Source organism: Cyprinus carpio, chromosome A21, assembly GCF_018340385.1.
Source record: "Cyprinus carpio isolate SPL01 chromosome A21, ASM1834038v1, whole genome shotgun sequence".
In the NCBI taxonomy this organism is placed as follows: domain Eukaryota; kingdom Metazoa; phylum Chordata; class Actinopteri; order Cypriniformes; family Cyprinidae; genus Cyprinus; species Cyprinus carpio.
In genome coordinates this window covers 19,973,797-19,989,710 of record NC_056592.1, presented here as the reverse complement: position 1 = coordinate 19,989,710, position 15,914 = coordinate 19,973,797, and the positions used below count along the sequence as shown (strand labels likewise).

At 35.6% G+C, this 15,914-nt stretch overlaps 1 protein-coding gene across 2 annotated transcripts in view; it reads right to left on the bottom strand.

Moving 5' to 3' along the window:
- The window catches only part of LOC109086806 (gamma-aminobutyric acid receptor subunit beta-2-like), an 87,964-nt gene that overhangs the window by 17,289 nt on the left and 54,761 nt on the right, over positions 1 to 15,914 (bottom strand). For both annotated transcript variants that reach the window (XM_042711224.1, XM_042711225.1), the window contains exons 6-7: positions 4,525 to 4,662; positions 2,327 to 2,479 (exon numbers count right to left, since the gene is read on the bottom strand). In XM_042711224.1, the coding sequence (XP_042567158.1) occupies positions 2,327 to 2,479; positions 4,525 to 4,662 (291 nt within the window). The remainder of the gene's footprint in view (positions 1 to 2,326; positions 2,480 to 4,524; positions 4,663 to 15,914) is intronic.

The window sequence follows — 15,914 nt, the reverse complement described above, 5'->3', positions numbered from 1 at the left end:
AATCATGATCAGCTTAGAACAGTAATATCTGCTTGTCCTATACATCCACACTCGCTCTGCCTTCTGTTCAGCGCTACAGCGGTTTTGCTCTTATGTGGATGAATGAGGCCAAGCCAGACAGCAATCACAAAGAGTGCCCTGTTATTCACACTGAGAAGCCTGCACGCTTGCTGCCTACATTAGCCTTACATAATCAGTGATGACGGGAAAAAAGTGGAGGCTTACAAAAAAGAGAGAAAGGGAAAGAAAAAAGATGAAGAGGACAAGATGTGTGGTGTGAAAAAAAAATAAGACAAAATCAAATCAGTACAAAAAAAGCTAATGGAAAAAAAATTGCTTTAATACAAAAAAAAAAGTATTATTAATATTAAAAACATACACACACATATACATACAGTATATATACAGTTTTGATGTTATATTTTAAAAATGTACAAAAATCTAATATTCATTGGAGAATAACAATTTAAAATGGGGCGGGGGGGTTTGGGGGCTCTTTATGACATAAATGTTTTTCTCTAATACACAGTGGCCATAATTAATCATTCCCTTTTATTCAATACTTTTTGCAACCTCCTTTTGCCAAGATAACTGCTCTGAGTCTCTCCTATAATGCCTATACTACTTTTTGGAGAATAGCAGAGAAGAGATCAGAGACCATTCCTTCAGACAGAATCTCTCCACAACCTTCAGATTCCAAGCTTGTGCTTATATAGGCGAAAGTGCAAAAATTCTGCTTAAATTTTACAACTGACAACAATCATGATCAGAAATCCTGATTATAATTTTGAGCAAATTAATTGTGATTATCAGTTGCAGCATATGACTAAGTTTTAATAGTCTAAATTCCCAGACTTCTAGTCAACTAAAACTTGACTACAGTTTTTCTCAGTCGCTTTGGTACATTTTAAATCATCCTTGGCATTTGCAAAACAGTAAGTGCATTTCTCAAAACAACTTGTACAAATAGCAAAACACCATGGATTACATGCAAAAGCCAGTCTCTTGCTCAAGTTAGTTCATCTTTTAAAAATAAATATCTGTGTCAATTTACATGTCAGTGCCATCAGAATGACAAGTCCTTGTGTAATTGTGTACAGATAAGACAGTCAAATTGCTTAGTCATGTTGTCAATATAACAGTGTACTCTGGAGGGATGTTCTGATGTAAACTATGGCAACATGTTGGATGACAGTTACTGTGTTGAACAGTATGCCATATGCTTATGTATGCAATATATTCATTTCAAAAGTACAACTTTACACATTACTTTATGTGGGATATTGATTGAAAGAGACTGGATAGAATTCCTAGTTACACTTTTGGTCTGACCAAAAAAAAAAAAAAAAAAAAAATAATAATAATATTTTTTTAAAAACCTTTATAATTTCATTGTGATATAGAAAAGGAAAAAGAAATATGAGGATAAAGATGAAAATAAAATATAAGTCCACTGTCAGAATTTGTAACTCTTGTGTTGTCCTCTGTCTATACAGTATATGCTTCCCAGCTGAAGATTCATGAGATGAACCTTTGAGCTATTTCAGAGAAATAGTTTATCATTAGTTGATCTACATTCTCTTCATTAGTCAAGATTCACTTGCACAGTTCATGCCAAATTTAAAAGTCTAACAATAATGTGTAAAAAAAAAAAAACGTGCTTGGCAGTTTATGACAACTAGATGAACCATTTTGCATTTAATGACTTATACGATGAACTAAAGACTGGATGTTTTGAGAGGTAAGACTACTGCACAGAAAACTATATAATACATTTTGAGCAACATGATATTAGCATCTGATAATGTAGGAAACTGCAGATAAATGTGCATAATCAATTGCATGAATGTACAAAAGAAATCGCAACTTGTTCAAAAGAATGAGAAACTGGTTTTATGATGTGTATAAATGACTAGATGATGTGGAGGTTGTACAAGTAGTTTTGAGAATTTAATTTCTGATTTAAAAAATGCAACAAAGTGACTGAGAAAAACTGTAAACAAAACAATCAGCTGCGCTATTACAGGATGCTCTACTGCAGATACAGGAGAAGGTGCTGTAGGTGGACAGGGTTAGCTGAGAGGAGTGTGTCTGACAGCTGTGTATGGAGAATGGCTCAAGAGAACACAGTGCCACTCTAGGCATCCAATACCGAAATGATGGATGAATATATATACATACATCTGATCTTTCCATTAACTGTTTAAACTAGAATTCAAACAAACAAATCATGCTTACTGCAGTCTTAACTCGTATATTAGAAGTGAATGTATATACATAACGAAAGTCACCAGCTGTGAGAAAGGTTTGTTAGATTAGCGCCTACCTAAAGCAACCCTGGCAGCCGAGGCATCATAGTTGATCCAGAAGGATACCCAGGACAGGATGGTGATTAGGATGGAAGGCATGTATGTCTGCAGAATGAAGTAGCCAATGTTTCTCTTAAGCTTGAAGCTCAGGGAGAGGCGAGGATATGAACCTGGATGAAAACAGCAATTAGCCAGATTCATAAAATGCTTTTTGTACAGTTTAAATGCTTTTTTATATTTTGCTTTGGAAACAGAATAAGTCCCACTTCAAATTTCCTCTGTTAAACATACTTAAGCATCTAATTTTGTACTAGACACTCTACTATAAGTAATATTCATATTTGTGCATCAAGGCTTTGTAATATCATAGGATGAAAGCGATGATCAAACACATGAAAAAATTATTACTTTTACGGTTTATTAAGGTCGTTTATATATGTATATAGCCGCCTTTCACTGGACAATACAGTGAAGGGGAGACAGGAAAGACAAAGGAGAAAAGACAAAGATTGCGCTGTAATCCAAGTTTTCTGTGCATTGATTGAGGGACAGAATCAAATTCAAATCCTTATTCCACATCTACATCCTCAGCTACCGAACCAAGAAGCATGTTTTATGTGCTTTTGAGATATGCATACCTTCACAAAAGCAGACCAGGAAAAGATTTTTAGTGATGAACAACACAAATGTTACTCTGTACCTCAGCCAAAATGAGAGAGTAATGCAACACTACTTTGGTACTGCTTTTTATCATTTTTGAAATACATTGTTAGAATTGAACTTGTCTGTTTAATATTAAAGAAATTGTTAGGGTTAGGTTTAGATTTAGGAGATATAATGATGCATTGTTACTGTACATTTTCGGAACTATTTATTTAGGATTTTAGATTGTCACAAAACATAATAATGGAGAAATGTATTTCTATATTGATCAGCCCCTAGACTGAATGGTGTAGCCTTCTTCTTAAAAACTAGCAAGCTTGGTAGAGTGCTTAAAGTTTAACATTAGCACACTGTCTTCATCCTCTTAGGCATGCTGAACCAGACAATGCATCTACAGCTGACCTCCTGACTTGTATGACAAATTCATGAATATGAAAATGCAGTCAATGAATAAATCAAGTGGTCAAACAACATTGTGGTAAATAACTTATAAGAACACTCTGTTTCTTGTTTCTGGTGTGTGTTTCATTCTCAGGTCAAGGTTACATCTTACAGCCACTGGAGGCCTCGCCATGCCAAAATGAGACATTAGAAAGTGCCCACTACAGCCAGTTAAAGCTTTGGTAGATCCTTTGCAAGAGATATAAGCAACCCAGGCTCATTGGAAATACATGCTTGTGGTGAAGTTTCTGCAACACAGATAGTATGTTCCTTATTGCCTGTTTCGCGGCAGTTTCAAAGTGAAATGTCTAGTGAGTGGTACTAAAACACACATTCAATACTTGACCGTGACCCGTTTTATTACGTTGCTTCAGGCACGTTTTCCAGCGGTTCAGAATTCAAAGGGTGAGTGGCACTAAAAGTTTAAATGCTTTATCATGTTGGAAAATAACAAACTCCCTCCACCAAACCCAACCCTAAACCTACCCTATAGTGTTACCGAAAGCAAAAGTGATATAAAAACACATTTGTTTTTCGTACCAGAGCTCTTCACCGCACAAAGTGCAACTCTGTATCTTATAAGCCAATGACAAACCTACTGCATTAGAAAACCCATACATATGAAGCTGTATACGTGACATTAATGGTCAGAAGTATCAGTTTTCAAACCTCACAGCATGTTAAAATCATGTTGATGTCACAACATAATATTGTGCAAGGAATTGTGTGAAAATTAGGCTTTCTTAGTGGAAACTCTGGCCATATTTTGTGAAAATGAATAAAAGTTATGTGAGTTTTACTGCCTCTAGTGTTCATTTCAACTGAAAACTGCAGTGATTTGAGTTTTGCAGAAATGTAGATAGTGGCATGTATTTCCAATGAACCCGAGTAGGATATTTATAGTATATGTGCCTGAATGAGAGACGTTTTCGACCTCAGAGTGCCCTAATAAGTGGAGAAGTTGTATGCATTTGGGAACATCTATTTTAAGCTTCAAGTTGGTCTTTATTTAGCAAGGTAAAGAGTAAACTTCACCTTGCTATCCCTTAATCATATATTTCTTTCAGTTCTCAGCTTATTCCTGAAGTGTTGTGTAGTTTGGTTTGATTACCTGTAGAAAACACCACGTTTTTAGAGATGAGTTTGTAGTCCACTATGGAGAACTGAGGGAGCTCTATCCTTTCAACCCCCGTTACTGCATGGTCACCTCCTCGCCAGTAAAACTCAATATCATCTGTGGTGTAGCCGTCTGAGGGATAAACAGACAGATATTAAAACACGTAGCTATGGGTGGATGTTGTGTGATTGAGGTCTCATTTGCTGGTCTGAAGTCTTGGCGTGAACATTAAATTGAAACTGAAATTGTCAAAATAAAATAATAAATGTTCCTTAATTCAACGTATTTACACACACACACACACATATATAAACATACATAAATGTGTGTGTGTGTGTGTGTGTGTGTGTGTGTGTCAGCATTAAAAGCCTGAAAAAAATGCTACATAACCACACCTTAAATCAAATTACCAGCCCCCTTAATTAATAAAATCAAAGGTAATTTATTGGCCATAAAAGAAATAATACAGCTTACTGTCCCAGTTCATGACAATCTGCATACTCTTGCAATTCCCAGCCCATCACACAAATGAACACACACTTGCACAGCTAACTTAAGTTGATTAGTAGGTGACCCAAAAAAACAAGATGTTTATGAAGCTTGTCTCGCAGCTGTGATGTTGCCTGTACATATGCCACATTAAACAACAATAAACACTAGGAAAAATATGAAATAGCTCTTGAATTTTAAGAGATGAACACTCTTACTTCTTCCTAAATGGTTGGAAGAATGACAACTTTGCCAGGTTATAAACAGTCTTCTAAAGCAAACTACAAAAGAAACGACAGAAGCTACAGTGTCTTTATTCATTATAAACTGTGCATATTCATAATTTAAAATGTTAAATTTTTCAAGGCGTGCTAAGATGTGAAGAATTCTAAATGATGAAAAGTGAAATCAAGTTCAGCTGTGAACATCTACATCTGAAAAAAGATGTGAAATGCCATGAAAAGATTTATTAGCAACAGAGGGATTTGTTTGTTTCGCATGCTTTTATTATTTTATTTTATTTATTTATTTATTTATTTATTTTTTTGTGGACTTGAGGCCAAGCTGGACCTGTGTTATTAGAGAGCGGAGGATAAGCGCATGCAAGCCTTGGGTCAAACTCATTGTCAAGTCAAATCATACGGCAGTACGTTTCTGAGCTCAGCTGCAGAAAAAAAGCCATCATAAATATTCAAGCAAAACATGAGGTATTTTGTTTGCTTCAGTGCTCTCTGTGCTGAAACTGACAGAAACACGAACAGCAGCCCATGTAGTCAGCCATAAATGATTGAGAAACATCTTATTTTACCGAGACAAACGGCAGAAAACTCTCTTGGCCTTGCATAATCCACTCGTGGACGATCCTCCAGTTATCAGACTGACGGCCAAAACGCGAGAGAATATTAGATCAGAGAAAAAGATCCAAAGCAGGAGAACGAGAGAGGAGTAAACGAATGCACAGCGTTCCCACGTAAACACCCAAGCTACAAAAGATTATGAAAGATGTTTCATCAAAAGAACCACATTTTTAAAAAGCAGTTGTATTCTACGCAGCACACAAGACTTTAACCTTAAAAAGTGAGTTAAGCACACTCCACATATGCATAACATAAAAACATACAACAGACCAATGGTTTTTGGCAAGTGTTGTTATTCTCCAAGGGTTTGTGAGCACATTAATATATTGTGTGGTTACATTTAACGAAAGTACTGTAAAGCAAAAATTCAGTAACACTTTAGTTTAGGCACCAATTCACAGTTAACTAGTTGCTTATAAGCATGCACATTACTAGCATATTGGCTGTTTATTAGTGCTTATAAAGCACATATTAATGTCTTATTCTGCATGATCTAATTTAAGATTCCTTAATCCACTCCATACCTAAACTAACAACTACCTCACTAACTATTAATAAACAGCACATTAGGACTTTATTGCGGCAGAAATCATAGTTAACAGTTAGTTAATAGTGAGAATTGGACCTTAAAATAAAATTCAGTGATTTTATTTGCCCTCATGTCTTTCAAGCCCATATGACTTCCTTTCCTCTTTTATATTATTAACAATTTCTGTTTTAAGGTAAAAATAAATAAATAAATAATATTAAAAATAAACAAACAAATAAATAATCAATCAATCAAGAAACTTGTTTGTGAAATGTTAGTATAGATGATCCATGAATTAATTGTGTCCAGTCATGAATTAATTACCTTATGAATTAAGTTCCAGATTGGTTTAGATTTCACTGCATTACTCTTTTCTGGTCAACACACATTACGTCACACAAACATGACATCATTGTTTTGCAGGGAATAATGGCATTTGTGTAGTTAGTTGGGTTATTCAAAGCCACTTAACTCCATTGTTTCTATGTCACTGAGCCCGACTTAGCAAATTAGCTTTTGCTAACATTCCTGTTCAGGGATCTTACGTCACTGCATTTGAATGGCCCTGCAAGCTGTGAACAACATGCATGAAGAGAAGGAAGAGCAATGCTGTTCAGCTAATTCAATAGTCATCTCTTAGAAACTTACAGTTTTTTAACTGAAATGCTGTCTCTTAAATGGCTGTAACTTCCTTTGCAAAGCACATAGGAGACCTTGCTGAAAGCATATTGCTTACATATGCACATAATGGTCACTCAAATAATTGGTTAAATGGGTAAAAAAAAAAAATTCTCATACAGATTTTAAGACAGTCTTGTTTAAAGTGTTATAGTCATGAACCAAACCAACCAGCAACAAGGTGGTAAATCACATCAGCATTACATACTGTAACATAACTTTTATTTAAAGTAAAATTTGAAAATAGGACAAAAAGACAAAGGTACAAGACTAATGTACTAATTCCCTGAAGCACTGCAAAGGACACAACTGAAATAAAAATGATGTGAAATACAATAATTAATTATAGAAGTTCTAAAATTTACCTGCTTGAAAATAAATAGTAAATTAATAATTAACACCACAGAACCATACAACTTTTAAGTGAACTTCTGTGATCACTTAGGAACGTTTCTTCACTGTGCTTGTCAAAATAGACATTAGCCATAGAAATTACATAAATGACATTATCTTAAAAAAAAATTTGGAATAGACTTTATGTTATGTGAGCTTAGAGTATAATGCCAAAAAATGCTGCCCAGTTAGGCAGCTTACCAAATGTTTAGAACAGTGTCTCTGACTCTTTCTTATTTCATGACTCGTAAACAGTCATGCTGTGAAATTTGCTTAAATATCTCATGTGTGCATGAGGACAAACGTTCTGAAAACTGCCTTACATTAAAGCATTATGGAAATTAATAAGGATTAAAAAATAAATAACCTGCAGTTAGGATGCACTTCAATAGTGTCTGAACTGCCCTTAATAAGAAAAAAAAGATAAAAGAATGAAAGAAAGATAAAAACTCTCCCCCGAGTGTCGAGGTGGGACTTGAGGGGCAAAAGGCCCTCTAGTTATATATCTTCCAGTTCTTATGCATGTGCATATTATGGAATCGCCTGGTAGCACATTCAACAAGAAAGAAAAACAAATCTATGGATGTCTCCAGCAGTGCATGTGTGCCTCTATAGAAATGCTTGATCCAGACGGTTCAAAGCTTCTTTAATCCTATTTCTAGTGTGCAATTAAAAGCGTCCCTAAACTCACACATGGTGTATCATCTCCTTAACTCTGCACAAACACAGCGCAGGAGAATCTGAGTCAAAACAAGACTTTTTACGAGTAAACTTCTTTATACGGCAGAGGAGATATGCAGTGCCAGAATTGCTTCTGACGGCTTGCCGGCTCTGTGTGCTGTGCTCCGGCAGTGCAGAAAATTTGAGTAATATACGAAAACCAGATTAGGCCATCAAAAGTAAAATAAAAGTCAAACACTATGTTAAGTCACTTCTATGGAAAAGACATGCTATTCCCATTCCCTATTTGTAAAATATATTTTGTATAAAAAAAAATATTACTTTAAAATCAACCTGGACGCTCTGCAGCTACTTTCTTCTTATGACTTTCATGTGCAATTCATTTTATTAATAAGCATGGCTAAACAAGCATAAGATTTAATTTGAGGCCTGATTACAAATATTGATTATTTTAAAGCATAACATTGTGTTAAGTTAAAAATCTGGCCAATTTTTAACTTTTTTTTCTTCTTCTTCTTTTGGTCACATAATTAAAATAGTCTTGGAAACTTTTTATCATGCCTTCCTCATTTATTTTCTCAGACCAAGATTTTCAATCTGTAAAAACTTAAATCCAACATAAAATTTTATTCCTTAACTTTTACAATATTTATTGAATTGTTATTATTATTAAGGTAACACTTTAGGTACCAATTCTCACTATTAACTAGTTGCTGATTAGCATGCATATTACTAGGATATTTGCTGTTTATTATTACTTATAAAGCACGTATTAATGTTTTATTCTGCATGAGCATATTTTAGATCCCTTAATCAACCCCATACCTAAACTTAACAACTACCTACTAACTATTAATAAACAGCAAATTAGGAATTTATTGAGACAATTGTTATGGTCAATAGTGAGAACTGATCCCTAAACTAAAGTGTGACCAGTAAAAATAATGAACATGGTAAAAATTGCATACAGTACATGTATGATGACTGTTCACTTCTATAAGACTTAAAGGAATAGTTGACCCAAAAATGAAAAAATTCCTAAAATTTGTTCATGAGTTTGTTTCTTCATCAGGTTTGGAGAAATGTAGCATTGCATCAGTGTCTCATCAATGGATGCTCTGCAGTGAATGGGTGCCGTCAGAATAAGAGTCCAAACAGCTGATAAAAACATCAGTGAAATGACATACAGCCAAGTATGGTGACCCATACTCAGAATTCGTGCTCTGCTTTTAACCCATCCAAAGTACACACACAAAGCAGTGAACACACACACACACCCTGAACACACACCCGGTGCAGTGGGCAGCCATTTATTGGGGTTCGGTGCCTTGCTCAAGGACACCTCAGTCGTGGTATTGCCGCCCCGAGACTCGAACCCACAACCTTAGGGTTAGGAGTCAAACTCTCTAACCACTAGACCATGAAGACAAAAGAAAAGTTCATAATCCATAATAACACTTCCTCCAATGCTAAATTTCTCCAAAATAATCCTTAACAGAATAATATGCAACCATGCACGCATGTTATCTCTATTTCTGGTGCTTGATACAGTTATATCAAACTTGACAACAAGAAAGTTTGTAATGAGATGAGTATGCCGGGATGTTCTCTACCAATGTTGTCTCCAATTAAGCTGAAGCCTAGGCAGACAAGCACAAATGAACAGAGAGGCAGCAGTTCTCAATGAGGAGCTTAACCTGTCTGTCTCTTGTCTGGCGTCAGTGCTGCTGGTTTGCCATCAGAGTAAGAGTAACGATCAGTGCTTGGCACAATGACACTTCACACACTATATATCGATCCCTCAACCCAAAACTCTTTAACATCTATAAAGGCCACTGAGCACATGCCAATTATATTAAATTTCAAGTTAATTTCAGTTTAGCCTGCAATGCATAATGGTATTTATACTACCTTATAATACAAATTTTTATAATTTTTCTTGATTAAGATATATATGTGTGACCCTGGACCATAAAACCCATCTTAAGTCTCTGGGGTATATTTGTAGCAATAGCCAAAAATACATTGTATAGGTCAAAATTATCAAATTTTCTTTTATGCCAAAAATCATTAGGATATTAAGTAAAGATCATGTTCCATGAAAAAAATTATAAAAAAACCAACTTTAAATATAACAAAACTTAATTTTTGATCAGTAATATGCATTGCTAAGAACTTCATTTGAACAACTTTAAAGGCGATTTTCTCAATATTTAGATTTTTTTTTGCACCCTCAGATTCCAGATTTTCAAATAGTTGTATCTCAGACAAATATTGTCCTCCTAACAAACCACACATCAATTGAAAGATTATTTATTCAGATTATGTATAAATCTTAATTTTTAAAAATTGACACTTAAAGGGGTCATGACATGGGTTTTTTTTATTTTATTATTATGGTCCCCTAGGTGCAATTATAGTATTACTATAGTTTTTTTAAAAAAAAAAACTTTTAAAATGTGGTGAATTATGACATTTTCCCACCCTGTTTCTCATCCTTTGATTCAAATAGTCTGTTTTTGGGTTGTTTCCCCTTTAAGAGTTCAGTGTTAACGCCCACTGTTATGATTGGCTAACGACAGTGCCTATGGATCAATTATTAACACCCCCAGCCAGAACATTTGCGGATTGAGCGTAACTGTTTAGTAGCGGGTGATTCCATGTACGATGTCGCGTTTTCATTGGTCAGTCGTTGAAGCCTATTTCTGATTGGTTGTTGCCGTTTTTACAGCGTTTATGCCAAGAGCAAAGAGAAAGAATTCGAAGGGAAGAGTGCTTGGCCATGCGCGAACGCACGGAGCACAGTCTAAGCACATACACGCTTACTTTAAGCGAAGAGGAGAGATTTGCGATTGCACTGAACACGGTTTAAGTGCAGGCATACTCTCTGAGCGAGCCCAGAGAAAATTCTTACAAGAGCAACGTGTATCTGAGAGCGCGCGCCCAGTTATTCGCGCGCGAGCAGAGATTCGCGCTCGCACATTATATTAATGTACTTTCGCGCTACAATAATGCGCTCTCGACATTTGACAGGGAAATAACGCCATACTGCGTGGCATTGTAATTTTCCTGTACACAGACCCACTCGCTGTCCGTCGACTGAACACTTGTGAGGCGCGCGGCGCGACAACGATACGAAATGAGCTTAGTTGTCTTGTGCTGGAGGCGGTCATATGCAAATGGTTGGAACGTCACTTCGCACCGTGACGTCACTTCTTACCATGGATCCAGAACGAGGTGTATTTAGAGCTTGATTAAATAAATGGCTCGTTTATAATGGGTAGGATGTCTTAAGCTATGAAACTTGCAGGACGTTTTAATGGTACAAAGACCTCTTATATTCCAAAAGATCAAGGCAAATTTGGTTTCTCATTTCATGACCCCTTTAAGATTGGTTTTGTGTTCCAGGGTCACACACACACACTTACACACACACACACACACACACACAGATGGTTGATTCAGCAACAAAATAAGAAATGACTTATCTTTATTATGACGTACCTATATGTACGAATCGCTGCAGTTCCCAGTTGAAATGAACACTAGAGGCAGTACAACTTTGACCTTTTATTCCTTTTCACACAAAGTATGGTTTACAGGGCCAGAGTGTCCATTAAGAAAACCAGATTTTCACACAATTCCTTGCGCAATATTATGTCATGACTTCAAAATGCTTAACATGCTGTGAATTTGAAAACTGATACTTAGGTTTAGGGTTGTGTTTGGTGGAGGGGGTTTGTTATTTTCCAACACAATAGAGCATTAATCTTTTAGCGACACTCACCGGACATTGGAATTCTGAACCGCTGCTATACATGACTAAACAATGTAATAAAAACACTCTAGTAAGTGCCTGAAGCAAAGCAATAAAATTTTTTGAACGCACGTTTAAGCGCATTCACTAGACATTTAACTTTGTCGTGAAACGTGCAATATGGTGTTACAGAAACGTCATCACAAGCACTAATTTCCTCCAGGAGAAGGACTGGGCACCCTTGGTCTAATGGGATTGAAGCACATATATTTATTTATGTTTTATGAATGTCACTTAAGTACTATTAGGCCATTGCTGTTCTGTGGTTGACCATGGATTGTGCATCACTGGAGGTCTCAGCATTGACATTCAGTCACAGTTTCTGCATTCTGACCTAGTGAGTAGATGAATGCATTTGTGCAGCTGCTAATTTGTTACTGTACCTTTATTAGAGTTACATTTAGTCTGGTTATACATCATGGCAGATATTCGTTTTGCAGCTCTCCTAAGGGCCAAGTCACAGTTCATTTCTCCATGCATGACATTTTCTCAAGACATAGACAGAGCAGCCAACAGCTAAAACGGGGGGTGGGTTTGGTGGGCTGTGATGAAGTAGGAGCTGCACTGAAATTCCTGGAAACACAGAAAGCGTAAGCCCGGCCATCTATTTATCGTGACCTACAGTATGTTTTGCAAACAACTGCACTGTTTATACTAGCACCTCACACGTCCAATTACACTTGAAGGAAAAATGTGTACGCTGCAACTTTTGGGTTCCTGTTTACAGTAATTATGATGCAGTTCATGCCCTTCTGAGGTGATGTCCCCTGAATTCCCACGCAGTGTTGGGGAGGAACTAGTTACATGTAACTAAATTACGTAATTTAAATACAAAATAAATGTAACTGTAATCTGTTACAGTTACTGTGAAAAAAATTGAGAACACGGTCTGTTAATCTTAATTCAAGTGAAGAAGGATTCTGAAATAATCACAGTAATCATTTTTGAGTATAACCCTGACTTCAACACATCCTTCTTCAAAATTATAGAAATAATTAACAGTTGACAACTTTAGAATTTTAGAAAAGTAATCAAACGTAATAAAGTAACTGAAATAGTTACACTACTTACATTTTAAATAGGGTAACTTGTAATCTGTAACCTATCACATTTCCAAGGTAACCTTCCCAACACTGTTCCCGTGTAAAATGAAATGAGCAAAGCTTTGTTAATATATTGGGAAATTATATATTTTTCAGTTTAAAGACTTGAAAGAAAAATTCCCAGATGCTGAAGATTCAGGGTCTGCTGTTATATAGTTGAGTTAACAAGGTATCAGTTGCTTAGCTACACAATCAATCATAAATTGTCCCAATGCCTGCCTTATTAAATATTCATGAGATAGTCATGTCAGCAGTTTCAGGTGCTGTGCTTCTTTTCTTTTCTATTTTTTTCTTTTCTTTTATTTTCCTTTCTTCAGCAATTGACAGTGTGATTGCACTTTTTTCATGCACTTTCATGCCATAATACCTTTTCTTTCATATTGTACTTGTCCTTGTTCAGTGTCATTAATCTCATAAATAAGCATTAAAGTCAAAATTGACTCTTTTGTTATGTTTCCTCATAATCTTTAATAGTAAATATTAACAACCCTTCCCCTTAGCAGTGACATCTCTTCTCCAGTGATGTGTGCAGGTGGGCAACCTGTCACTCACAAGATCGCAGCAATTAGAAAACAGCAATGATCAAATCAGTTCCTTATGGACAAAATCAAGTCCTGTCCTACATCTTGTTTCACATGAACATACATCGCCATAGGAAATCTTGAAGAACTTAAAGAATCTCATTTCAGGATTCACGAATGGAGTGAAATCTCAAAAAAAGACTAAACAGCATCGGTAACAAATAAGTCCCTTGTCATGACTAAACATGGAGGGCACGTCTGCAGTGCCAATTACACTGCCAAGAGATGCACTTTCCATAAGATAAAGCCTGCAGGTAAGTTTAACAGCCAACAAGATGGCTGAATCTCCTTTATTCATCATCTTATAGTAAACAACCGACCGATGTTCATTGTCATGAATTATATTTAAAGTGAACATATTTATTCACACAGAATTATACAGGTTATGCTGTTAGTTTACTAGTTATGTACTAAAAAATTTTCCCCCTTTAGGAAAGTACACTAAGTATACACTTAGTAACTACTACGTTAATAGTATTTATACTGCAAGTATAACCTGTAAGTTTTATATGAACCTAACATCAAATGTATAGTTTAGTATTTAAATATTATTTTTGCATCCATGCACTGAATAATTATGTCTATATATAATAATAGAGTATGTGTCCTGTCAAATTATCCATAAGCCAATAAAATTAACAGATAATAGAAAAAGAAAGAAAGAAAGAAAGAAAGAAAGAAAGAAAGAAAGAAAGAGATTTTTGTTAATTCATTAGTAGTTAACCCAAAAAAATATATAATAATAATAATAATAATTTAAATAAAGTTAAACCGAGAAATTTGGACAGATGATTGGAAGACAGAAGATGTTATTTGATTTGCCCTCAAAGTGAGTCTAAAATATGCTCATGCAGAATAAGACATTAATATGTGCTTTATAAGTACTAATAAACAGCCAGTATGCTGTTGTGCTATTTAAAGCGCACAAAGGAGTATTATCCAAAAAATAGTATTTTAATATTAAATCCACAAGGAATACACACAGGAGAATCGCAGGAGCAAATGTAGCACACACAACGGTAAAGCAAAACTAACCAGAAACGACTGAACAGAACAGGGAGTATAAATAAGGAGACTAATAAATGAGTAACTGCTGCAAATCATAACCATAGAAAGAACTCAGGACTGAACAGAGACTAGGGCAATGGAACTAAACAAGGCAGGAGAACTTCAGGAACAGACAGAAACACAACCAAACGTCCATCACTGTGACACACGCTAATAAGCAACTAGTTAATAGTTAACTAGCCCCTAAACTAAAGTGTTACCACTTGAAGTATACTTTTTATTATTTTATTTTATTTTATTTTTACTTCATAATTTCACATTTAAATCAGTGTGTTATTTGACATGTCTTTGTATTTGTGAAATTTACTAGCAGTTTGCCAAAAAATCAGCTAAACTTGACAAAGATCTGCATTTGAGTGCCTTTACTAAAAAAAAAAAAAAAAAATAAGAGCTGCATCAGGAATCGGAATGGTATTGGATTTTAATCTGAATGGTATTGGATTGGTATCTGAATTTAAACAGAATCGTGAGGTGCCTAGATTTCCATCCATGTGTGTTTTAAGGAAAAGTTAGATGTTACACAGCTGTTGCTGTAACACAAGCACAATGCCTTCCCCATACAGTTGAACAAGAGTGGTGCATCTGCCTCCCGTCAAATCAATGTCATCCCACCCCACAGGCCCACGTCTGAGCTCAATGACAGCCTCGTGACAGCACGACACGACTGACAGCGCGTGGTCAGGCACACCTGATCTTAACTTCTTCACAGCTGTCAGAAAGTCTTTCTTTGTGTGAGTTTCATCTTGAATGCACTACAGCCACAGTGTACCAGGACTGCCATCAATCCACTGGCCACATGATCTACCATGGCTAGACTTTTTACTATCAGCATGAAATCTGGTCAACAACTGCCTGCTTTAACAAATATAGACCATTTCTCCAAAATATAAAGCTGTCAGTCACAGTTTGTTGCATGTTTATATGCTGTTAAGCAGCAGTTATTCAGAAAAAGATAAATAAATAAAGTAAGGTAAATAAATAAATAAAGACTTAATGAAAGTCACACCTCTGGATTCCTGTTCTTACAAAAGTAATAAATACTGAAAAAAAAAAAAAACCACACAAAATAAAGATAAGTGCTAAAACTCTCGTTGATTATATGTGGTACATGTTATCATCATAATTCGAATGTTACAATGAGCCGTTTGTGGAAAAACAAATAGGTTACAAATAGGTATAGCTTGCATA